The sequence below is a fragment of the Bos grunniens genome, chromosome 13 (assembly GCF_055505025.1).
Source record: "Bos grunniens cultivar Pamir isolate PY7600 chromosome 13, Bosgru_T2T1.0, whole genome shotgun sequence".
NCBI classification, from domain to species: domain Eukaryota; kingdom Metazoa; phylum Chordata; class Mammalia; order Artiodactyla; family Bovidae; genus Bos; species Bos grunniens.
In genome coordinates, this window is record NC_141177.1 from 18755428 (window position 1) to 18781668 (window position 26241).

The window sequence follows — 26241 nt, forward strand, 5'->3', positions numbered from 1 at the left end:
GTGAGGCTCTTAGGGTGGCACAGGCGTTGGGGTGGAGCCACACGGTGCACAGTAGGAGTCCCAAACTCTTTATTTTTTTATTTATAATTGTTGGCTTCACCATGTTGCCTGTGGGATCTTAGTTCCCCGACCGGTGATCCAACTCGTGTCCTTGGCAGTGAAAGTGCTGAGGCCTAACCACTGAATGGCCAGGGAATTCCCTTAAAACTCTTTATTTAATTTTTAAAATTTTTTTAATTAAAATTTTTTAGTCAAAAATTCTAATTAAAATTTTTTAAGTCAAAAATTCTAATTAAAAATTTTTATTTGATTTTTAAACTTTTAACAAATTAAAATGTTTCCATTAGAAATTTATTATTATTAAAAATAAAGTATATCACATGTTGTGCCATTGGCAAAAAAACTTAAAAAAGGATACCAAACTCTTAATTATCTAAAATGCCAAAAGGAAATTGTGCCTTTACCCAGGTGAGCTTTGATGTGAGATAAACAGCAGATCTTGTCATCTCTGAGCATGAACTTGCCCTGGCTCTGAGCATGAACTTGCCCAGACTAGGCTCTGACAGATGGGCTGGGTTATGAAAATGGGACTGGTTGCTGATAAGTCCAGCTGATGTGGGGTAGAGTATTTCTAAATGAGGCGTCCTTGGGACAGACACCAGCAGGGGTCCCTGGTGGTGAGTTGTGACCTCTGGGTAAGGGACAGGGAATCTCATGTGCTGGGAATGAGGGGACACAGGGCTGAGTGTGGGGTAGCAGAGTGCAGAACTCAGAGCATGGTTTGGGGTCTGAGGTTTGGGGCATAGGTGGGGCAGTGTTGGCGCAGGGGGGACAAGGAATGGAAATTAAGGATAATGGAGTCTCAGGTGGAGGGCATGAAGAGGGTCAGGTACAGGGAGTGCTGTTTGTTTTTTTGTTTGGTTTTTATTGTGGCCATGCTGCCAGGCAAGTAGGATCTTAGGTTCCTGACCAGGGATCGAACCCATGTCCCCTCCATGGGAGTGCTGTTTGGATTAGGGATCTGGTGATACAGAGAGCAGAGCCCTGCCTTGGAGGAGCAAGATGATTGGTCTCGCAGGGGTAGTAAGAGGTGGGGCCCTAACATGGCTCCTCCCACAACAGGCACCAGGGGCAGCCCCTGGTGAGGTCTGTGCCAAGCTGGAGCTCTTCCTGTGGCTGGGGCTGGGCAAGCAAGCCAAGGCCTGCACTGCAGAGCTCCCCGGGGACCTGCTGCCTGAGCCCTCAGCTGGGCTGCCCCACAGCCTGTACCAGGACGGTGAGTGCAGGCTGTGAGGTGGGCGGGCTGGCTCTCCATCTGCCTCAGGTGTGGGGCTAGATGCTTAGCTGGGGATTCGGAGGGGTCTGAGGTCAGGGACTCCAGTGGTCCCTGAGCTCACACTGCCCCTTCTTTCCCTCCACCCCAGACTTCAGCTACTTCCAGCTCCGGGCCCACTTGTACCAGGCCCGAGGGGTGCTGGCAGCAGATGACAGTGGGCTCTCGGACCCCTTTGCTCGAGTCCTCATCTCTACGCAGTGCCAGACCACGCGGGTGAGGGCTGGGCTGGGAGGTGGGTGGTGGAGGGGCACTGGGAGACAAGGTGGGTGGGAACTGAGTTTCTTCCAAGGCTCCCAGTCTCTCTTCTGCCCTCTATTTTCAGGATGGGATGTTGGATCAGATCGCCCTGATTTAGGGGGTGGTGTAGAACCAGGGGGTCTTAGGGGTGATGGGTTCTCCTGATACTACCTGCTGTTACCTCCCTTCCTGCACGGCCGTCAAGGTCCTGGAGCAGATGCTGAGCCCTCTGTGGAATGAGCTCTTGGTATTTGATCAACTGATCATGGACGGGAGGAGGGAGCACCTGCAGGATGAGCCCCCGCTGGTGATCGTCAATGTCTTTGACCACAATAAGTTCGTGAGTGTGACCTGGGCCCCACCTGGGTTCCCACCCCCAAGGATCCTCCTCTCCTCGTCTCGATGCACCCTCCCGGGGTTCCTGAGCCTCTTCTACTTTTGTCTTCACTGCTCTGCTCCCCGCAGGGCCCCGATGTGTTCCTGGGCAGGGCGCTGGCCGCCCCGAGGGTGAAGTTGATGGAGGACCCTTACCAACATCCTGAACTGCAGTTCTTCCCCCTGAGGAAGGGGCCCCGGGCAGCGGGGGAGCTCATCACCACCTTTGAGCTCATTGAACTGGACTATAGTAGCGGGCTTGAGGTCAGAGTGCTGGGGTCTAGTTGGGACACCCCGTGGACCACTCCTGCAATTCCTCCAGGTCCTCTCGCTCTGGGAATGTGGGCACATCCCAGGGTTACTCCTCCAACTTCTGTACCCCCAGAGAATGCGGGCTGCAGGTCTGTCCTGGGGCCACCTCACTGCACCTCCAGACTCCAGGGAATACTCGAAGTAGACCTTCCCTCGGTTCACCTTGCCAGGCCTCCAACCCCAGAGGACCCAGGCTATGGGTCGATCCCCTTGCTCAGACACCCATCCTCTCCCTGTACATGGCTGTTCCTGACACAACCCCCTCCTGCCAATCTAGCCTTGCCAGGTTCCTCTGGATTTATATCTCACCAGCAGTCCTCCATGTCTTTACCCTGAGTCCAGACTTGCCCTCCTCCTGCCCGATTCCTCTCTGAGCTCTGATCTCACCTCCCTGCAGCCCTCAGTGCCCAGCTATGTGGAGCCCCAGGACCTGAGCCTCCTGGCTGAGCCCTTCTCTGGATGCCTGTCCTTGCCACCCCATGTGCACCCGGTGCTCAGGGAATTCCGCGTTGAGGTAGTGAACTCACTACCTGCCTTCCCCCCGTCTGGGTGTCCTTCAGTGAGGTACAGGCCCCTGAATCTTCCCCTTCCCAACTTCAGGTACTGTTCTGGGGTCTCAGGGGCCTTGGCCGCGTGCATCTGTTCGAGGTGGAGCGGTCCCAGGTTGTGCTGGAGGTGGCGGGTCGGCGAGTGGAGTCTGAGGTCCTGGCCAGTTACCGTGAGAATCCCAATTTCACTGAGCTCGTCAAGCATCTGACGGTGGTGAGGACATGGGCTGGGGCCAAGAAGTGCTGGGCTGGGAAATGGAATAGGCAGTGAGATGGTGCATTCCTGGCTGGTTATACTAGATTAACCCAGGGGTCACCAGACTTTCTATAAGGGTGTGTGTACTCAATTGCTCAATTGTGTTTGACTCTTTTGTGACCCCACGGACTGTAGCCTGCCAGGCTCCTCTGTCCATGGAATTTTTCGGGCAAGAATACTGGAGTGGTTTGCCATTTCCTCCTCAAAGGGATCTTCCCAACCCAGGGGTTGAATCTACATTTCCTGTGTCTCCTGCATTGCTGGTGGATTCTTTACCACCGAGCCACCAGGGAAGCTCCTCTATAAACGGCAAGTTAGTGAAGATTTTAGGCTTTGTGGGCTATACAGTCTCAGTTGCAATTATTCAACTCTGCTTTTATACACAGTCTTAAGAAACAAGGAAATGAATGAGTATGACTGTTCCAAGAAAACTTGGCTTATAAAAACTGGCAACAGGCTAGACTTGGTTTGCAGGCAATGATTAGCCGATCCCTGGATTAATCCATGAACTGGTGATGCTCTATTGGCTCTATTGATTGAGTGGATTAGCCAAAAGTCATGTGTGAGTCTGAAGGAAACTGAGACACCAGGGAGTTAGAAAGATAAATACATTCTTTGTTTAATTTATAATTACCATACTGTAGTGTGGGCTTGGAGTCAAATTCTGGCAGTGTCACTTAAGTGCTTGTCAAATCACTTGTCTGATTTGAGCTTTACTTTGTCTGCTTGTTTGTTTGAAAAAGGGACAGAAGTGTGTTATGAGGAGCCAATGAAAAAAGGGCTCTTTAATATTTATTTATTTATTTTCAGGTGCACTGGGTCTTCGTTGCTGTGAGCAGGCTTTTCTCTCGTTGCAGCGAGCAGTGGCTACTCTCTAGTTGTGGTGACTGGGCTTCTCATTGCCCTGACTTTGCTCACTGTAGAGAACGGGCTCTAGGGCACGTGGGCTTCAGCAGTTGCCGCACACAGGCTCAGATGCCCCACGGCATGAGAATCTTCCCAGATAAGGGATGGAAAGGAACCCTTGTTCCCTGCATTAGCAGGTGGATTCTTAACCACTGGGTCACCAGATCAGATCAGATCAGTCGCTCAGTCGTGTCTGACTCTTTGCGACCCCATGAATCGCAGCACGCCAGGCCTCCCTGTCCATCATCAACTCCTGGAGTTCACTGAGACTCACGTCCATCGAGTCAGTGATGCCATCCAGCCATCTCATCCTCTGTCGTCCCCTTCTCCTCCTGCCCCCAATCCCTCCCAGCATCAGAGTCTTTTCCAATGAGTCAACTCTTCGCATGAGGTGGCCAAAGTACTGGAGTTTCAGCTTTAGCATCATTCCTTCCAAAGAAATCCCAGGGCTGATCTCCTTCAGAATGGACTGGTTGGATCTCCTTGCAGTCCAAGGGACTCGCAAGAGTCTTCTCCAACACCACACTTCAAAAGCATCAATTCTTCGGCACTCAGCCTTCTTCACAGTCCAACTCTCACATCCATACATGACCACAGGAAAAACCATAGCCTTGACTAGACGGACCTTTGTTGGCAAAGTAATGTCTCTGCTTTTTAATATGCTATCTAGCGTGGTCATAACTTTCCTTCCAAGGAGTAAGCGTCTTTTAATTTCATGGCTGCAATCACCATCTGCAGTGATTTTGGAGCCCAGAAAAATAAAGTCTGACACTGTTTCCACTGTTTCCTCATCTATTTCCCATGAAGTGATGGGACTGGATGCCATGATCTTCGTTTTCTGAATGTTGAACTTTAAGCCAACTTTTTCACTCTCCACTTTCACTTTCATCAAGAGGCTTTTGAATTCCTCTTCACTTTCTGCCATAAGGGTGGTGTCATCTGCATATCTGAGGTTATTGATATTTCTCCCAGAAATCTTGATTCCAGCTTGTGCTTCTTCCAGTCCAGCATTTCTCATGATGTACTCTGCATATAAGTTAAATATACAGGGTGACAATATACAGCCTTGACATACTCCTTTTCCTATTGGAACCAGTCTGTTGTTACATGTCCAGTTCTAACTGTTGCTTCCTGACCTGCATACAAATTTCTCAAGAGGCAGATCAGGTGGTCTGGTATTCCCATCTCTTTCAGAATTTTCCACAGTTTATTGTGATCCACACAGTCAAAGGCTTTGGCATAGTCAATAAAGCAGAAATAGATGTTTTTCTGGAACTCTCTTGCTTTTTCCATGATCCAGTGGATGTTGGCAATTTGATCTCTGGTTCCTCTACCTTTTCTAAAACCAGCTTGAACATCAGGAAGTTCACGGTTCACATATTGATGAAGCCTGGCTCGGAGAATTTTGAGCATTACTTTACTAGCATATGAGATGAGTGCAATTGTGCGGTAGTTTGAGCATTCTTTGGCATTGCCTTTCTTTGGGATTGGAATGAAAACTGACCTTTTCCAGTCCTGTGGCCACTGCTGAGTTTTCCAAATTTGCTGGCATATTGAGTGCAGCACTTTCACAGCATCATCTTCCAGGATTTGGAATAGCTCAACTGGAATTCTATCACCTCCACTAGCTTTGTTCGTAGTGATGCTTTCTAAGGCCCACTTGACTTCACATTCCAGGATGTCTGGCTCTAGGTCCGTGATCACACCATCATGATTATCTGGATTGTGAAGATCTTTTTTGTACAGTTCTTCTGTGTATTCTTGCCATCTCTTCTTAATATCTTCTGCTTCTGTTAGGTCCATACCATTTGTGTCCTTTATCGAGCCCATCTTTGCATGAAATGTTCCCTTGGTATCTCTGATTTTCTTGAAGAGATGTCTAGTCTTTCCCATTCTGTTGTTTTCCTCTATTTCTTTGCATTGATCGCTGAAGAAGGCTTTCTTGTCTCTTCTTGCTATTCTTTGGAACTCTGCATTCAGATGTTTATATCTTTCCTTTTCTCCTTGGAAGTCCTTAATGTTATTACCGATATGGTTGGATTTACATTTGCCACTTTGCTATTTGTTTTCTATACATTTCATTTATTTTTTGTTCCTCCTTTACTGTCTTCTTTTGTATTAAATAGACATTTGTTAGTATACTACTTTAATTCCTTAGTTGATATTTACTTAGTTGCTCCAGGGATTACAGTATGCATACTGATTTTTCACTGTCTGTTTCAGATTAATACTGATTTAGTTTCAGTAAAATAGAAATACTTTGCTCAATTATAACTCCATTTCTCTCTCTTTTGTGCTGTGATTGTCACATATATGTAAAATAAAACCAACAATACAGTATTATAACTGTGTTCCCCCTCCCCACTCAGGATCCACTGATAGACATAGAATTTCTGGATTAAAGGGTATATATAATTTTTATGGTTCTAAGTCTATATTAGCAAACTGAATATTTCTCCTTTACATAATAATAACAACAACCTCATGTTTCTGATAGCACTTTGTAGGCTCCAAATTACTTTTGTATCTGTTATGTCATGTGATGCAATAGCCTTTCCAATCCAGGACTGTGTCCCCTTTTTAGCTGGGGAGTGGATTGGGAAGGCAGTGACTCACCACAGATGACTCAGTGGGGCTGTGGACTTCGAATACACATTTAGCTGCCTTGTTTTCTCACCTGTCTCTGCTGCGGCCTTTTCCTCCTCCCCGAATCTGCGGAGATCCAGGTCCCCTCTCCCACCCCCAGGACTTGCCGGAACAGCCTTACCTGCAGCCCCCTCTCAGTGTCCTGGTGATCGAGCGCCGGGCCTTTGGCCGCACAGTGCTTGTGGGGTCCCACGTTGTCCCCCACATGCTGAGATTCACTCTCCGGGGTCAAGAGGATGCCCCTGAGGAGCAAGAAGAGGACGAGACAGGGGACTTGGTCCCCAAGGAACCTCGAGGTAAGGGGCTCTCCCCCTAGGGGCCACCAGACAGAAGTCTTCATCTAATTCCTGGCTGAGATGGCTCCCGGAGACCCTCCAGTGGGACATGGAGTCTGATTTCTACCTGCCTGTCCTTCTCCTGGTGTCGTTTGTCCCCTCTCAGGACAGAGGTCCCTGGACCCCTTCAAGGCCGACAGGGCACCCAGACGGCTCCTGAAGGTGATGGAGTGGGGGGAATGTATGAAGAACGGGCTGGCAGGGCTTGGGGTGGTACTGGGCTAGGGGCACTGAGTTCTTGCTCCCCCAGGCTCCTCTGAAGAAGCTGCCTCTGGGAGGCCTCCTGAATCGAGGCCCAGGGCTGGAGGAGGACATCCCAGAGCCTGAAGAGCTTGACTGGTGGTCCAAGTACTGTGCATCACTGCAGGAGCTCCAGGGCCAGGTGGGAGCAGGGGAAGGTTCTGGGGGTGGGAGTGGTGGAGCTGGAGGCAGAGGAGGCTGAATGGTAAGAAGAAGGATCTCATCAAACATGGAGCTCTACAGATTTTCAAAACTGTTACAGCCATCTTTGCTCATCTTTACCACAGTTTGAGAAGTTGGGGACTATTAACTCCATTATCTAGAGCTGTGTTGTCCAACAGAAATATCATGTGAGCCACGTATGCAATTTTAACTTTTGTAGCAGCCACATATTTAAAAAAGTGAAAGGAACCAGTTGAAGTTGATTTTTAATAATATGCTTTATTAACCTAGTATATCTACAATAGCATTTCAAGAAGTAACTATCAAAAACAATTAATAATGAAATAATTTACAGTTTTAATTTAGACTAGTCTTTGACATCCAGTGTGTAGTTTGCACTTGGAGCACAGCTCAGTTTGGACCAGCCACATTTCAAGTGCTCAGCAGTTCCACATGTAACTGATGGTTACATATCAGGACTACATGATAAACTAAGGCTTTGGAAACACGAGGGCACTAAGGCTGTCACCAGTATACCAGCTCCAAGTAAATATAATATGCCTAGCCACTGTTAACAGAGAAGGCAATGGCACCCCACTCCAGTACTCTTGCCTGGAAAATCCCATGGATGGAGGGCCTGGTGGGCTGTAGTCCATGGGGTCGCTAAGAGTTGGACATGACTGAGCGACTTCACTTTCACTTTGAAAACACAAGTAGGCTTACCCAGCTGGAACTTGAACTAAAGTTTCCCAGCTCCCTATCCTGGGGAAGGGGTAGATGAAGGAGGTGAAAGGAAGGGAAGGATCTCTGACCTGCCCATTGATTTCAGGCCAACTTTGATGAGGATGAAATGGATGACCCTGGGGATTCAGGTAAGAGATGGGCTTTCTCCCTTTTCCTCTTTCTGTCTCCCTCCCTTTCCCAACACCATGCTTCTTTCTTTCTCTCTTTTTAAGATTTATTTATTTATTTTCGGCTGTGCTGGGCCTTCGTTGCTGTGTGCAAGGCTTTCTCTAGTTTCTGGGGGCTCCTCTTTCTCGTGGAGCACGGGCTTCTCATCCTGGTGGCTCCTCTCGTGGAGCACGGGCTTCTCATCCTGGTGGCTCCTCTCGTGGAGCACGGGCTTCTCATCCTGGTGGCTCCTCTCGTGGAGCACGGGCTTCTCATCCTGGTGGCTCCTCTCGTGGAGCACGGGCTTCTCATCCTGGTGGCTCCTCTCGTGGAGCACGGGCTTCTCATCCTGGTGGCTCCTCTCGTGGAGCACGGGCTTCTCATCCTGGTGGCTCCTCTCGTGGAGCATGGGCTTCTCATCCTGGTGGCTCCTCTCGTGGAGCACGGGCTTCTCATCCTGGTGGCTCCTCTCGTGGAGCACGGGTTTCTCATCCTGGTGGCTCCTCTCGTGGAGCACGGGCTTCTCATCCTGGTGGCTCCTCTCATGGAGCGCGGGCTCTAGGCACATGGACTTCAGCAGTTGCAGCGTGGGGGCTCAGTAGTTGTGACTTGCAGGCTCTAGAGCGCAGGCTCAGTGGTTGTGGTGCACGGGCTTAGTTGCTCCACGGCACGTGGGATCTTCCCGGACTAGGGATCAGATCTGTGGCCCCTGCATCGGCAGGTGATTTTTAACCACTAGATCACCAGTGAAGCCCCACACCAGTTTCTAATGGGGCATTTCTGCTATTCCCAGATGGGATTCACCCCATTTCTGTGGATGGGGAAGCCCACGACCAGAGTGAGCCTGAAGTCAAAGGCCTTGTATCCCAGAAAAAAGCACTCACCACTCTCAAGGTAACTGGGTCTTGGGAGAGGGAATTTTGCTCCCATTCTGAGACATTGGGCTGTCACTGAGGCCCTTGCCTTTCAGATTTACAACACCTCCCTGGAGGAAGAGTTTAACCACTTTGAAGACTGGCTGAATGTGTTTCCCCTGTACCGTGGGCAGGGGGGTCAGGGTGGAGATGGAGAGGATGAAGAGTCTGGAAAGCTTGTGGGCAAGTTCAAGGTATGTTTGGGGGAGGAATGGGAGACCAGGGAGCACAGACAGGGATGCAGGAGGAAGTCTCTCTTAGCAGTGTTTTTTCTGCTCCCCACTCCCATCCCACCCAGGGCTCCTTCCTCATTTACCCAGAATCAGAGGCAGTGTCCTTCTCTGAGCCCCAGATCTCCCGGGGAATCCCACAGAACCGGCCCATCAAGCTCCTGGTTAGAGTGTATGTTGTAAAGGTGAACATCCGTTGACCCTGCACGCCTCTAAGTCGAACAAAGGTAATGTACACAAAACCTACAGACAGAAGGGATCGGAGTCCAGCTTTTTCACTTTTCAGGTGGGAAATCTTAGGCACAAAGTTAAGAGACTCCCCAAGGTTACACAACTTGCTCATGGCAGAACCTGAATTTACTGCTTAGATCTTCTGACTCCTTATTTGTAGTTCTAGTCTCATATTAAAAGAATGGGGAGAGTAATTCCAGGAAGAGCACAACCCATAAAGCTTCGTGATGGCCTCCCACCAAAGCCTTTGTACAGGTCTTCCCATTGTTGCAGGATTTTTTTTTACTTAAAAAAAAAAAATCAATCATTGAATGAATTAACTACTTTTGGCTGCCCTGGGTCTTCATTGCTATGCGAGGGCTTTCTCTAGTTGCGGTGAACAGGGGCTACTCTTTGTTGCAGCGCACAGGCTTCTCACTGCGGTGGCTTTTCTTGTTACGGAGCACGGGCTTCGGTAGTCACAGCACGTGGGCTTAGGTGCTCCGTGGCATGTGGGATCTTCTCGGACCAGGGATTGAACTTGTGTCCCCTGGATTGGCAAGTGGATTCTTAACCACTGGACCGTCAGGGTTTTCACTCAGCAGGGCCCTGAAGTTTCCTTAAAGGCATCTCAGAGAATGAAGGGAGTGAGGGGGTTGCTACACATTTACTCCCAGCACAGAACAGATGCTGTACTTTTATCTAGTTTAAATATAGGGATTCTAAGGTGTAATTTAAAGAAACATTCTGTGGCACTCTTCTGCCATAATCTAAGCATCCTAGTGCATACACTAGATAATGTGAATTACTTGGCTGTTTTTCCTTTAATGTTTCATAGGCAGGGACAATACAGTATGTTCTGTATCTAATTATAATGGCTTATTTTCTGTGAACAGTTTTCTTTTTGTTTTTTGTTGTCTCTAGCCCTGAATACAAGCTGTAAAGAGGAACAGCTTTGCATCACCTATGAACTGTGTAACTTTGGGCACAAAGCTTTGCTTTTTTAAAAAAGCATTTTTATTTTGGTTTTTTTTTGGGCTCAGCTGGGTCTTCATTGCAGCGTGCAGGCTTCTCTAGTCATGGTGCAAGGGTGACATGTAGGATCTAGTTCCCTGACCAGGGATCAAATCTGGACCTCCTACACTGGGAGTGCGGAGTCAGCTCCTGGACCACCAGGGAAGTCCCACTATGCTTTGTTCTGGGACTCAGTATCCTTATCTGTCTACAGGCAGGTAAGATATGCTGTCTTCAGAGCAATTGGAAAATCAAATGAGATGATGCATCAGTAACTTGGCCTAGTTTGTTAGACTACTAGTAGACTAGACATACTAGTTTGGTAATTATCCTTATTTTATAGGTGTTTTGGTACCTGTGGAAAAGTCCAGACTCCCTTGGCCCACTCCCCTCTTCCTTCTGCTCCCACTTCCCGTATCTCAGTCCCAACAGTACATTCATCCTAGACAATAGGAAAGAAGGTCCTTTCCCTTCTATTTATTTATTTATTTATTGTTTTTCAAATTTTGGCTACACTGGGTATTCATTGCAGTGCTTGGGCTTAGTTGCCCCATGGCCTGTGGGTCTTAGTTCCCTGACCTGGGATTGAACCCCGCATAGCAAGGTAGATTGTTAACCACTGCAGCACCAGGGAAGTACCTCCCTTCTATTTATATCATAAAACACCTGTTTCCTGAAGTCTCTGGAGACCTTGCAGTCATCTGGACCTTCTGCTTCTAACAGTATTGCAGGATGGTCTGAAATAACTTCCTGACATAATGCATCTAGAAATACTAGATAAGCAGTCTTTTATACAAATGCTGAACTCATAAGAAGGGGAATTCTCAATGGCCAAATGAGGAATTGGCAGGAATCCCTGAACAAGCCCTGAAGTCAGATTCTCTTGAGAAGATTTCTCCATATCTGGACCCCAAGCCTTAGGTTCTAATACCGAACATCCTATACAAGGTGGGAGACACAACTAAGAAACTTGCCTAAAGCAGGACCCAGGAAGGGCTCTACTGTCAGCGAAAGGTAGTCAAGAGGAAGCCCACCCACTGGAAAAGGAGCCTGTAAGGTAAATGGTCTGTGTTAGCCTCTGTTCCAACTGGGTGAAACACAAAAAATACTTTTCCTGAGGATTTAGTATTAGAGTTTTGCCCTCACATTGATTTAGGACTTGAATTTTTTTTTTAATGTATTTCTTTACTTGGCTGCGTCAGATCTCAGTTTCAGCATTCGGGATCTATGTTGTGTCACGGGGCATCTTCGTGTTGTGATACAGACTCTAGTTGTGGTGCATGGGCTCAGTAGCTGCAGCTCACCGGCTGAGTTGCTCTGCAGCGTGTGGGATCTTAGTTCCCCAATCAGGGATCCAATCCATGTCCCCTACGTTGCAAGGTGAATTCTTAACCACAGGACCACCAAGGAAATCCCTAAGACTTGAGATTTTATTGTCTGCATAATCCAGAAAACTCAAAGCTGAGAAATCGGCTTAAAGTGGTTCCAAATCAGGCTTTACAGACTCCAGAGATTTAGACAACCAAATTTGGGTTCACAATCCCAAATGACAATCTATATAAGAAAACAATCATCAGGAAAAATTGTGAGAAAGAAATAACACAAAGAAGAATTAGATCTCTAAAGGCTTTGGATGTTAGAGTTTTCAAATATTAAAATACAAAACAGCTGTTTAAAATGATTTCACAGGCAGAGAACAAAAGGCTATAGAAATTGACTGGGCAGGACTTCCCTGGTGGACTAGTGGCTAAGACTCTGCTCTTCCAATGCAGAGGGCCCGGGTTTGATCTCTGATCAGGGATCTAGATCCCACAGGCTGCAATTAAGACCCAGTGCAGCCTGGTGAACTATGGACGGAGGTTCGTGACATTGTACAGGAGGCAGGGATCAAGACCATCCCCAAGGAAAAGAAATGCAAAAAAGCAAAATGGCTGTCTGAGGAGGTCTTACAAATAGCTGTGAAAAGAAGTGAAAAGCAAAGGAGAAAAGGAAAGATATAAGCATCTGGATGCAGAGTTACAAAGAATAGCAAGGAGAAATAAGAAAGCCTTCTTCAGTGATCAGTGCAAAGAAATAGAGGAAAACAACAGAATGGGAAAGACTAGACATCTCTTCAAGAACATTAGAGATAACAAGGGAACATTTCATGCAAAGATGGGCTCGATAAAGGACAGAAATGGTATAGACCTAACAGAAGCAGAAGATACTAAGAAAAGGTGGCAAGAATACACAGAAGAACTGTACAAAAAAGATCTTCACGACCAAGATAATCATGATGGTGTGATCACGGACCTAGAGCCAGACATCCTGGAATGTGAAGTCAAGTGGGCCTTAGAAAGCATCACTACGAACAAAGCTAGTGGAGGTGATGGAATTCCAGTTGAGCTATTTCAAATCCTGGAAGATGATGCTGTGAAAGTGCTGCACTCAATATGCCAGCAAATTTGGAAAACTCAGCAGTGGCCACAGGACTGGAAAAGGTCAGTTTTCATTCCCATCCCAAAGAAAGGCAATGCCAAAGAATGCTCAAACTACTGCACAATTGCATTCATCTCACACATTAGTAAAGTAATGCTCAAAATTCTCCAAGCCAGGCTTCAGCAATACGTGAACCATGAACTTCCAAATGTTCAAGCTGGTTTTAGAAAAGGTAGAGGAACCAGAGATCAAATTGCCAACATCCACTGGATCATGGAAAAAGCAAGAGAGTTCCAGAAAAACATCCATTTCTGCTTTATTGACTATGCCAAAGCCTTTGACTGTGTGGATCACAATAAACAGTGGAAAATTCTGAAAGAGATGGGAATACCAGACCACCTGACCTGCCTCTTGAGAAACCTATATGCAGGTCAGGAAGCAACAGTTAGAAATGGACATGGAACAACAGACTGGTTCCAAATAGGAAAAGGAGTACGTTAAGGCTGTGTATTGTCACCCTGTTTATTTAACTTATATACAGAGTACATCATGAGAAACGTTGGGCTGGAAGAAGCACAAGCTGGAATCAAGATTTCTGGGAGAAATATCAATAACCTCAGATATGCAGATGACACCACCCTTATGGCAGAAAGTGAAGAGGAACTAAAAAGCCTCTTGATGAAAGTTAAAGAGGAGAGTGAAAAAGCTGGCTTAAAGCTCAACATTCAGAAAATGAAGATCATGGCATCTGGTCCCATCACTTCATGGGAAATAGACGGGGAAACAGTGGAAACAGTATCAGACGTTATTTTTCTGGGCTACAAAATCACTGCAGATGGTGATTGCAGCCATGAAATTAAAAGACGCTTACTCCTTGGAAGGAAAGTTATGACCAACCTAGATAGCATATTCAAAAGCAGAGACATTATTTTGTCAGCAAAGGTCCATCTAGTCAAGGCTATGGTTTTTCCTGTGGTCATGTATGGATGTGAGAGTTGGACTGTGAAGAAGGCTGAGTGCCGAAGAATTGATGCTTTTGAACTGTGGTGTTGGAGAAGACTCTTGAGAGTCCCTTTGACTGCAAGGAGATCCAACCAGTCCATCCTAAAGGAGATCAGTCCTGGGTGTTCATTGGAAGGACTGATGTTGAAGCTGAAACTCCAATACTTTGGCCACCTCATGCGAAGAGTTGACTCATTTGAAAAGACCCTGATGCTGGGAGGGATTGGGGGCAGGAGGAGAAGGGGACAACAGAGGATGAGATGGTTGGATGTCATCACCGACTCGATGGACGTGGGTTTGGGTGGACTCCAGGAGTTGGTGATGGACAGGGAGGCCTGGTGTGCTGCGATTCATGGGGTCTCAAAGAGTCAGACATGACAGCGACTGAACTGAACTGCAGCCAAATAAATAAATAATATTTTAAAAAATTTGCTGGGCAGTTTTGAAATAAGGGCTTCCCTGGTGGCTCAGCTGGTAAAGAATCCACCTGCAATGCAGGAGACCTGGGTTCGATCGCTGGGTTGGGAAGATCCCGTGGAGAAGGAAATGATTTCCCACTCCAGTATTTTGGCCTGGAGAATTCCATGGACCACAGTCCATGGAGTCGCAAAGAGTCAAACATGACTGAGAGACTTCCACTTTCACTTTTCACTTTCCCTTTGAAAATAATAAAATTTCTAAAGCTGGAGTCCCATTAAAAATCAAATGTCATTTTTTGTTTTATTTTTTAAATTTATTATTTATTTTGGCTGTGCTGGGTCTTCTTTACAACATGTTGTACTTTGCAACATGTGAGCTTAGTTGCAGTATGTGGGATCTTAGTTCTCCAACCAGGGATTGATCTTGGGCCCCCTGCATTTGGAGCGCAGAATCTTATCCACTGGACCACCAGGGAAATCCCCAAATCAAATCTTATTAAATGCACATACATAGCAGAATGGGTGAATAAACTATGGTAAGTCCACACACCAGTGTACCATGCAGCTGTAAAAAAGAATGAAGAAGATCTTGACCTGAGATGGAGTGATTTCCAAGACACGGTATAAAGTGAAAAAAGCAGAATACAAAGAATACCTACAGGGTGCTGCTCTCCATGTAAGAAAGAAAAAGATCCAAGGAATTTACATAGTTGTTCCTCTGTGCACCAGAAATACCAGAAGAATAAACTAGAAACTAAAGGGGCTGGTTTACCTAAAGAGTGTGGATGGTTAAAAGTGGAAAGAAAGCGAGAATGCAATTCAAATGGTGTGGTGTGTACTATAAGCCAGGCACAAGGCTAAGGGTTGCTACCCTGGAATTAAAAAGCTAATTCTAAAATTTCCATGGAAGAACAAAGTACCAAGAGTAGTCAAGACAGTTTTGAAGGACAGTGTAGGAAGACAAGAATTCTTATAAGCTATGGTAATTAAGGCAGTGTGGTTTTGGCATGGGAACAGATGATTAGGCCAATGGGACAGGGTAGAAGTTAAAAAAAAAGACAGACACAGATGGGAATTCCCTGGTGGTCCAGTGGTTAGGACTCCATGCTTCCACTGCTGGGAGTCCAGGTTTGATCCCTGGTCGGGGAACTAAGATCCTGCAAGCTGTTCATCTGACCAAAAGGGAAAAAAAAAAAACCAGACATAGAAATTTACACCAGAGTTGGCACTGCAGATCATTTGGGGGGAAAACGAGACTGTTCTGTAAGTGGTCCCATGAAGATGGATTATTTGTGTGGAAAAAATAAAATGAAATGAAATTCCTAACTTGTAGCATCCACAAAAAAATCCAGCCAAATCTGATATTTGATTGTGAAAAGCGAAACTATAAGGAAATATTAAGATATCTGTATGATCTTGGGTGGGGGGAATTTTTCCTAAATTAGGGAAAAAATAATACATGTTGACTCCATTCAGACTAAACTTCTAGGCATCCATAAACATGTTCGATTAAATGACAGCCTAAACACAGGCTGGGTCAGATATTTACCCTATGAATAATCAATAAAGGGCTAGTGTCTGCAATATACTTAAGTAACTCCTGCAAATCTGTAAGAAAACCAAAAAGAAAAATTGAGAAAAAAATATGAAAAGGGAATTAACTGAAGAAGAAATTCCAATGATCAATAAACATATTAACAAGTCTTACAACTTAGGACTCCCCTGGCGGTCCAGTGGTTAAAACTCTGTGCTTCCAATGCGGGGTGGCGGGTACGGGGTGGGAGGTGGTGAGGGTTCGATTGGTCCCACAGGCTGCCCAGGAACTAAGATCCCACAAAGAAATAAAAGAACAACAACAAAACCTGCACCTTAACTGTAATCTGACAGGCAAATAATTGAAACCATCAGAAATTTCCCTCCCTTTGATTGGCAAGATTAGACCGGGGAGGGGCAGCTGTAGAACTCTACCGCAGTGCTGGTAGAAGGAGGCATTAGTTCTCTTTGCTGCTGCAACCAGTTACCACATACTTACCATCTATCATCTTACTGTTCGGAAGAGCAGAAATCCAAAACAGGTTGCACTGGGTTGAAATCAAGGTGTTGGCCCAACTGCTTTCCTTCTACAGGCTCTTGCAAACAATCATTTACTTGTCTTCTTGACCTTCTACAGGCAGCCTGTGTATCTTGGCTCATGACCTCTTCCTCCATCTTCAAAATCAGCAGTGTAGCACCTTCAAATCTCTCTCCCTGACTCTCTCATCTCCCTCTTTCACTTATAAAAACCTTTGTGATTATATTGGACTCACCTGGATAATCTAGGCTACTTCCTTCATCTTGTGATCTTTAATCGCATCTGCAAAGTCTCTTTTACTATGTAACGTAAGATATTCATAGGTTCAGGGATACTTGGATATCTTGTGCGGTGATTTATTCTGCCTGCCACCGAATGTAAATTGTTATAACAACTTTGGAGAACAGTTTGTAGTAAGATGTACAATATGTTGTCAAATGGAAGATTCTCATAGCCAATACCCAGTAATTATGCTTCTAGATAAAATCTTAGAAAAATTTTCATATAATGTGTCTAAGAAAGCATATATGTTCATTCTAGTATTATTTGTAATAATAAAAAATTTAGAAATAACCTATGCTATGCTATGCTATGCTAAGTCACTTCAGTTGTGTCCGACTCTGTGCGACCCCATAGACGGCATCCCACCAGGCTCCTCCGTCCCTGGGATTCTCCAGGCAAGAACACTGCAGTGGGTTGCCATTTCCTTCTCCAGTTCAGGAAAGTGAAAAGTGAAAGTGAAGTTGCTCAGTCGTGTCTGACTCTTCACGACCCCATGGACTGTAGCCTACCAGGCTCCTCCGTCCATGGGATTTTCCAGGCAAGAGTACTGGAGTGGGTTGCCATTGCCTTCTCCTAAAGTGTTCCTAAATAGGAGAGAGAGTGTGTGTGTATCAGTCATATAACAAATACTACAGTTAAACTGAACGAACTACAGTAACATGTGTCAATAAGGATACATCTCCCAACAGAAATTTGGATGAAGTAAGCAAGTTTCATGATTTCCAGTTTGTGGAAGGTGGCACCAATGGGGCATTTCCCCTTCTTTTTCCTGAAAATCACCCCCAAACAAGAACAATTAACAAAAAATCTGAGTTCCAGTTATGCTGAAATCAGAGCCTTAAAACTGCAACCACCAGGGCAGCTGAAGAGCCTCCAAGAGCTGTGCAGATAGAGTCATGTGCATGAAGGAAGGGAGAGAGGACATCACTCATCAGAGCTCAAGGTCAGCAGAGTCTGTGTCTCAAGAGGGAAGAGCACACCCTGAGGATTAAAGCTAGCATCACTCACCAAAAGCTAAAAATGCTGGATCAAATTTTAAAGACATCTTAAAAATTTTTTTTAAAAATTCATTGAATCATAGCTGATTTACAATGTTGTGTTAATTTCTGATGTAAAACAAAGTGATTCAGTTATACATATATATATATACATATATATACATATATATTCCTTTTCATGTGTCCATTATGGTTTATCACAGGATATTTAATACAGTTCCCTGTGCTACACAGTAGGACCTTGTTTATCCATCCTACATATAATAGTTTGCATCTGCTAATCCCCAACTCCCAACCCATCCCTTCCCCACCTGCTCCCCCTTGGCAACCACAGTCTGTTCTCTATGTCTGTGAGTCTGTTTCTGTTTCATAAATAAGTTTGTTTGTGTCATCTTTTAGATTCCACATATAAGTGATATCATATGGTATTTGTCTTTCTCTTTCTGACTTACTTCACTTAATATGGCAATCTCTAGCTCTATCCATGTTGCTGCAAATAGCAGTACTTCATTATGTTTTTATGCTGAATCATATTCCATTGTGTGTGTATATATATGATATATATGTATATGTGTATATCATATCTTCTTTATCCATTCATCTGTCAATGGAAATTTAGGTTGTTTCCATGTCTTGATTATTGTGAATAGCGCTGCTATGAACACACGAGTGAATATATCTTTTTTGTTGTTGTTATATTTTCTCTATTTCTTTTTGGCCATGCCAAGAGGCATGCAGGATCTTAATTCCTTGACCACGGATCAAACCTTTGCTCCCTGTAGTGGAAGCAAAGAGTCCCAACCACTGGACTGCAGGGAATTCCCTGTATCTTTTTGAAGTGCAGTTTTTTTCTGGGTATACGCCCAGGAGTGGGATTGCTGGATCATATCGCAACTCTATTTTCAGTTTTTTGAGAAACTTTCAGACTTCAAAAACATCTTTTAAATGCAATGCTGAGCTTCCAAGAAAGTACGAGATTTTTAGAGTAGAAAAAAACCCAAAGTAAAAGCAGGAACTGCTTTAAAATGCACCCACGGTTTTGTTATTATCCACGTATGGCGAAGCTGACAGATCAGATGGCTGCCATTGAAAAGATTGTTGTTTGTTTCAGTTTTCTAGAGGTGGGGCAGGCTGTGCCTTGCAGGGTTACCCAGGAAACATGAGGCCAGTCCGAAGGCAGAAGGAACAAGGGAAGTGTGAGGGCCAGAGCCTTTGTTGTGCGTGTTTTTTTTGTTTTTGTTTTTGATGGAAAGACGGGGCAAGGCAGCATAAGCAGGTTTATGACTGGCTAGTTTGAATAATTCCTATAGGCTTTAGGGTACAGGAGTTGTCTCGCTGTCTCTAGCTGTCTGAACCTGGCCGTGGAGATGATAAAAGCAGAGGAATATTACTTTCTGGAGTAGAAAGGCCAGATAGAGGAGGTGGTTGGATGTTGTATGGGGTCTGGATTAGTTGGTTTGTATATGAAAAGTACTCTGGCAAATATGTTGCCTGCTAACTCTGGGAATTAGTAGCCTTGGCAGGGGCAGTCTCTCCAGCGTCAGTACAGCCCCAGATACCAGAGCATCAAGAATACAGAAAATCAGACTGGTGGTCCAGTGGTTAAGAATCTGTCTGCCAGTGCAGGGGACACAGGGTTCGATCCCTGATCCGGGAAGATTCCACATGCCTTGGGGCAACTGAGCCCTCCACCACAACTCCTGAGCTCCAGAGCTGGGGAGCCATAACAAGAGAAGCCACCACAATGAGAAGCCCACAAATCACAATAAAGAGTAGCCCCTGCACAGCCAAAAACAAATAAAAGAATACAGAAAACATGGAAGTGTAGCTAATACAGGAACTAAGAGAAAAGGAGCGGTAAAGCAGGCTTTCACCCCACACTCACTGCTGACCGGAGAGACCTCCTCTTCCTCATGCCAGGCAGTGAGGACGGAAGATGAAATCCCAGGGCCACCTGGAGCCCCCCCACCTACACCTTCAGCATAAGGATGAACGAAGATAGAAACTTGCAAGGCAGAAGGAGACACCAAGGCAGCTTGCCTGCCTTAACCCTGGCATTGGTTAGAGGGGAAAAGTCTCCCTAAGCATCCACGACCACACGCTGCCTTCTCACCTCTGGTGTGATCCCCACAACCTCAGTTAGAAGATTTCATTCATCATTTACCTGCTTCTTGTTTTTGGTTGCTATGGGCCTCTGTTGTTGTGAGAGGTCTTTCTCTAGTTGAGGCGCACAGGCTCCTCATTCTGGTGGCTCCTATTGTGGAGCGTGGGATCTAGGGCAAGGGCTTCAGTAGTTGCAGCACTCAGGCTCAGTAGTTGCAGCGTGTGGGCTCCAGGGCTCCAGGGCTTGGAGGATTTAATTTAAAGTGGCTGCAGGTTGGTAGTTTGCCTAGGGAACTGGCAGAGTGAAAACAAACCCTCTTTGGCAGAGAACACCCACAACAAGCCCTCAGCATGAGTCATACCAAATATGAGTCAGGATTAAAAAGTACCCAAAGAAAAAGACCATCAGGAGTAAGAATTAGCAAAAATAACAGATTCAGACCCCAAGGCCGTTGATATTGGAATGACTAGATAGAGAATGTGAAATGTTTAAAGAAATAGAATGAAATTAAAATGATCAAGGAACAAGAGACCATTACAAATAAACAGCAAGTTTGAAGGACCAGTTAGAATGTTTAGAAATTAAAAATGTAATATTGAAAATTATAAACTCAATGATGGAGCAAAAGATTTGAAGTCATTTCACAAAAGCAAATATATATATATGTGTGTTTCCCTGCTGATGAAGCACGTTGAGCTTTTTTTTTTTTCACTTTTGAATGTGCTTATTAGCCTTGTGTGTGTCAAGGCTAATAAGCACATTCAAAAGTGAAAAAAAAAAAAAAAGCTCAACGTGCTTCATCAGCAGGGAAACACAAATTAAACCCCAGTGAGCTTCAATTTTACATGGATGAGAATGATGAAAATAAAAAAGATTGACAATACCAAGTGCTGGGAAAGATGAGGAGCAACTGGAACTCTGCTGTGTATAAATTCTATTTCAGTAATTTATGCATAAGTTATATATCTACTAAATTACATAGTTTTCAAAAATATAAAAAGTAAGTTTACTACATACAGTTTAAACCATGAAAGATGATAAGATCATGCTGTATATTGCTTAGGGATGCATGTATATGTAACAGAAGTATATTTTCTTTTTGTGTGTGTGTGTGTGAGAAACCCTAATTAAAAAACCCCAAATAAAGGGTTCTCCCTACTTTAGAGATGTAAAGGGAATTAAATCCACTCAGGGACTGAAGACATTTGTCTGTAGTGTTTTATTTACGAAGCTGGGCACACACATGCTCATTGTATTATTTTTTTATTTAGCTAAAATATTCTTAATTTAACAAAAGAGGACTTCCCTGGTGGTCCAGTGGTTAAGAACCAACCTTGCAATGCAGGGGACACGAGTTTGATCCCTGGTCCTGGAACAGCCCACATGCCATGGAGCAGCTAAGCCCGGATGCTGCAGCTCCTGAAGCCTACACGCCAACCTTGCAATGCAGGGGACACGAGTTTGATCCCTGGTCCTGGAAGAGCCCACATGCCATGGAGCAGCTAAGCCCGGATGCTGCAGCTCCTGAAGCCTACACGCCCTAGAGCCCGTGCTCCACAAAAGAAAAGCTGCTGCAGCGAGAAGCCCGAGCCCCACATGAAGACTATTGCCCCCTCACAGCGCAGAGAAATCAGTGTGCCCAGCAACCCAGACTCAGCGCAGCCAAAAATAAAAAAATCAAATAAATTAAAAACAAAACAAAAAAAGGGATAAAAAGTAAAATAAAGTAAAAATAAAATGAAAGTAAAATATGCTCATTGCGAAAGAGTGAAACTCAAATGATATGGAAAGTTATGAATTGAATAGTAAGTCCCTTGTACAATGGAAAGAGTGAGAAACTTTATTTTTTGGGGCTCCAAAATCACTGCAGGTGGTGACTGCAGCCATGAAATTAAAAGATGCTTACTCCTTGGAAGAAAAGCTATGATCATCCTAGACAGCATATTAAAAAGCAGAGACATTAATTTGCTAACAAAAGTCCGTCTAGACAAAGCTATGGTTTTTTCCAATAGTCATGTATGAATGTGAGAGTTGGACTATAAAGAAAGCTGAGCACTGAAAAATTGATGCTTTTGAACTATGGTGTTGGAGAAGACTCTTGAGAGTCCCTTGGACTACAAGGAGATCAAACCAGTCCATCCTAAAGGAAATCAGTCCTGAATATTCATTGCAAGGACTAATACTGAAGCTGAAACTTCAATATTTTGGCCACCTGATGCGAAGGACTAACTCACTAGAAAAGACCCTGATGCTGGGAAAGATTGAAGGCAGGAGGAGAAGGGGACAACAGAAGAGGAGATGATTGTATGGCATCACAGTTTGAGAAGGCTCCAGGAGTTGGTGATGGACAGGGAGGCCTGGCTGGAGAAGGCAATGGCACCCCACTCCAGTACTCTTGCCTGGAAAATCCCATGGGCGGAGGAGCCTGGTAGGCTGTAGTCCATGGGGTTGCAAAGAGTCGGACACGACTGAGCGATTTCACTTTCACTTTCACTTTTCACTTTCACTCATTGGAGAAGGAAATGGCAACCCATTCCAGTGTTCTTGCCTGGAGAATCTCAGGGACGGAGGAGCCTGGTGGGCTGCCGTCTATGGGGTCTCACAGAGTCAGACACGACTGAAGCGACTTAGCAGCAGCAGCAGCAGGGAGGCCTGGTGTGCTGCAGCCCATGCGGTCGCAAAGAGTCACACACAACTGAGCGACTGAACTGACTATACATGTTTCCATGTATTTTGTTTCATTATATATATATTTTAAGTTTATTTATTTATGGCTGCACTGGGTCTTCGTTGCTGCACACAGGCTTCCTCTAGTTGTGGCAAGCAGGGGCTCCTCACTAGTTGCGGTGTGTTGGCTTCTCATTGCAGTGGCTTCTCAGTTGAGGCTTGTGGGCTCCAGAGTGCAAGGTCAGTTGTGGTGCACAGGCTCAGTTGCCCCTTGACACATGGAGTCTTCATGGACCAGGAATTGAATCCGTGTCCCCTGCATTGTCAGGTGGATTCTTAACCACTGGACCACCAGGGCAGCCTTCATTATATTCCTGTTATACCTATTTGTATGACAGTAATTACTGTATTTCAATAATTAAGTTAAAAGAAAGTAAGTCACCTCATCCAACCTCTCAGCTAACATCTTGCAGTGGAAGAATTTTCTGTGGTAACTTTCTGTTTTTACTAAATGGGAGAGTAGGCCCAGCAAGGGCAACCTTGGGTTTTGACGTTTCTCTCATTTCCACCCCGTACTGTCTCCCTAGGCTACCAACCTGGCTCCTGCAGACCCCAATGGCAAGGCAGACCCCTATGTGGTGGTGAGCGCTGGCCGGGAGCGGCTGGACACCAAGGAACGATACATCCCCAAGCAGCTGAATCCCATCTTTGGAGAGTGAGGCTGGGCCCTGGGCTTGGGGATGGGGAGTAACTTTGCCATCTGGCCCTGTGACTCTCACTCAGGCAGCTAGTAGTGATGGTGGGGGAATGGACAGGGGTGCTGAGTCCACCCCTTCCCCCGCAGGACCATCCCCAGGGTGTGGAGGTGTTCTCAGCTGTGCTCTCTACTTGCCAGGGTCCTGGAACTCAGCATTTCTCTCCCTGCTGAGCCTGAGCTGACCGTAGCTGTGTATGATCATGACCTCGTGGGTTCTGATGACCTCATCGGAGAGACCCACATTGATTTGGAAAACCGATTCTATAGCCACCACAGGGCGAACTGTGGGCTGGCATCCCAGTATGACATGTGAGTCCCACAGGGCCCTCGGGAGTCATTCTAAGTCTGACCAAAGACTTTAAAGTTCACATCCCACCTGAAGGTCCAGATCCTTTAATTTCATAGCAGGGGACTCCCCTGCAACCAAGACATTATAGCTTATTGGTCAAGAAATGGGCTTGGGAGTTGGGATCTGTAACTAATAAGTCACTTGACTTCCTTGAGCTTCAGTTTCCTCATCTGCAAAATGGGGGTAATAATATCAGTATCTCTTTCATAGGAGCATTTGGCATGCATACTTGATTTTCGCCATTACTGTAAGCGAGGACTAACCTGTTCTCCAGGGAGTTATGAACCTGAATCCTAAGTCCTCAAGGGCCCCCATCCCTGCCCCTGTGCCCAACTATGTTTACGTGCTGGATCCAACTGAGGCACCTTCCATCTCCGCCCACAGGGATGGGTACAATGCCTGGCGTGATGCATTCCGGCCTTCACAGATCCTGGTGGGGCTATGCCAACGCTGTGGCCTCCCCCCACCTGAATATCGAGTCGAGGCTGTCAAAGTGGGCAGCAAACTCTTTCTGACACCGCCAGAGACCCTGCCCTCGGGTACCAGTCTCTCTCTGTTGGACAATCCAGAGGGGGCAAGATGGTAGAGCAAGGTATGGGGGAGGCCACTGATGATCAGCCTAATGTGTCCCCAAAGATGCCACCTCCCTCTGCAAGCAGAGGAGGTGAGTTTGGCTGAGTAAGGACAATAGTGGAGAGAAAATGGTCTTTGTTGGTGAGTGTGAGATCTCCGGGGAGCCCTAGTGAACCCCTCAGAGCCTTAGCTAATTGAGGACACAGGAGTCCCATGCAATATACAATATGGTGCAGAATTTAGCTTGTGCTTCATACATGGCCAGTGGTCTGTACTCTAAACAAGGTTTGCACAAAGGCCACAGCCCCTCCAATCCCACTGTCCCCCTACTGCTGGCTTTTCATTGGCAAAAGTTGTTACAGCAGCATCCGCCACTTTCTATGCATTGTGGACATGCCCTTCCAGGAAATGGGTTTGTCCAGTACAGCAGTTGCCTCAGCCCAGAGCGTCTATTGAGGGCAGGGGGTGGGGGGGCGGTGGTGGTGGGAAGGAGGGAGCAGAGTTGGGAACTGTGTGGAACCCAAGCTCATGAACCTCTTGTTGTAGGTATCAGGGGCTCCAAGGCGGCAAAGGATGTCTCTGAGGAGGCCCAGGCATTACTGGTACTGCGGCGCTGGCAGGAGATGCCAGGGTTTGGGATCCAGCTGGTACCTGAGCACGTAGAAACACGGCCCCTCTACCATCCCCGCAGCCCAGGGCTGCTGCAGGTGAAGGAGGGCTCAGGGCACATCCCCAGAGCCCCAGGACTCCCACCTGGTCCTGGACCTGGGCACGGTCACTTCTGACTCTGGCTCTTGATCCTGGTCCCCACCGTCCCCATTCCAGTCTTGGACTTCCATCCTGGACCCCCTCCCCTCATCCCAGACTCTGGTTCTGAAGGAGTCCCAGCCCTGGCCTACCAAGGCTCAGATGTGGCACTCCCAACCTGACCTCTACCCCAGATTTCTAGGATCTGGACCTGGGAACACTGGATCTCACTTTTGATCTCAGCCTTCCACTTCCAGGGCCTCATCTCTGAACCCCCAGTCTAACCTCAACCCTGGAATCCCCAGTTCAGACCCTGCCTTCATCCTCATCCCCCAGGATCTACCCCCCTGACTCCAGCTCTCCTTTCCACCTGGGGCAAGGCACAACCTCCGGCCCCAGGGCTGTTAGGGGAGGTGGGACCCCTGGAAGACCCTTCAGCCCAGTCCTGTGCCCCCAGGGGTCTCTTCACATGTGGATTGACATCTTCCCCAGAGATGTGCCTGACCAACCCCCAGTTGACATCAAGCCTCGGCAGCCAATCAGGTAAGAGGAGTCCTGGCCCCTCCTCCCATGGGGCGGGGACATCTTGGCCAGCCTGGACAAGGGCCCCTGGTGAAGCAGGCAGAGCTGACCCAGGCTTCAGGTAGGTGAGCCATTATTCTTTTTTTTTTCATAAGCCACTGTGAGTTGGGTGACACTTGAAACTGAAGAGAGTCCAAGTACCAGTTAACTACCTTCTGACCTAAGCTGGTCCGAGTGGGGAGTGTGTGCACTTCAGATTTCATCAGCAATCTGTCACTTCCTGCCTCTGGGCTCTGCTTTCCTTGGTGTCAGTCTCATGGAAGCTTTCGCAGTCTGGAGTCAAAGTGACTTTTAACAGCGCAAGCTTATATCTTACCAACCAGACCACTTGAGCAGAAAAATAAACACCTCTTTCCCAGTTAGAGCAAGTGTCTTGGGCTAACTATCATTGGACCAGCTTGGGTCAAATGGTGATTCCTGAACCAATCACTGTGATCAGGGGGCTGTAATACACTGATTGGTCAGTCCTGGGTGATGTCCCCTAGGTGACAGACCCACCAGTATGACACAGTGGACAGTAGTGGGGGTAGGGTCACCCACAGAAAATCAAGGTGCTGTCGACAAATGAGGGGAAATTAACACTGGGCAAAACAACAGATGAAACCATTTGACAGCCCAGGACAGGGCTACCTGGGGTAGGATCAAGAATGTCACAGCCCC

The 26241-nt window shown here is 46.4% G+C and overlaps 2 protein-coding genes across 2 annotated transcripts in view; one reads left to right on the plus strand and one right to left on the minus strand.

Moving 5' to 3' along the window:
- The window catches only part of LOC147360324 (fer-1-like protein 4), a 46618-nt gene that overhangs the window by 17806 nt on the left and 2571 nt on the right, over positions 1–26241 (plus strand). The window contains 18 exon segments of the mRNA XM_086331256.1: positions 1123–1276; positions 1425–1549; positions 1779–1913; positions 2039–2212; positions 2658–2774; positions 2861–3022; positions 6717–6912; positions 7058–7113; positions 7202–7333; positions 8183–8225; positions 9038–9138; positions 9215–9352; positions 9457–9573; positions 23161–23288; positions 23469–23639; positions 24064–24218; positions 24799–24959; positions 25457–25542. Of these exon segments, the coding sequence (XP_086187382.1) occupies positions 1123–1276; positions 1425–1549; positions 1779–1913; positions 2039–2212; positions 2658–2774; positions 2861–3022; positions 6717–6912; positions 7058–7113; positions 7202–7333; positions 8183–8225; positions 9038–9138; positions 9215–9352; positions 9457–9573; positions 23161–23288; positions 23469–23639; positions 24064–24218; positions 24799–24959; positions 25457–25542 (2351 nt within the window).
- Positions 53–9041, minus strand: LOC147360325 (uncharacterized). The gene is made up of 2 exons (XM_086332181.1): positions 6738–9041; positions 53–3056 (listed from the first exon to the last, which is right to left on the minus strand). Exon 1 carries the CDS (start codon positions 8810–8812, stop codon positions 8312–8314), a length of 501 nt encoding a protein of 166 aa, XP_086188307.1. The 5' UTR covers positions 8813–9041; the 3' UTR covers positions 53–3056; positions 6738–8311.

What these genes read in the sequence shown, in the direction of transcription:
- LOC147360325 (XM_086332181.1), bottom strand. Translation starts at nt 8,812, where the DNA reads ATGTGCCTAGAGCCCGCGCTCCATGAGAGGAGCCACCAGGATGAGAAG.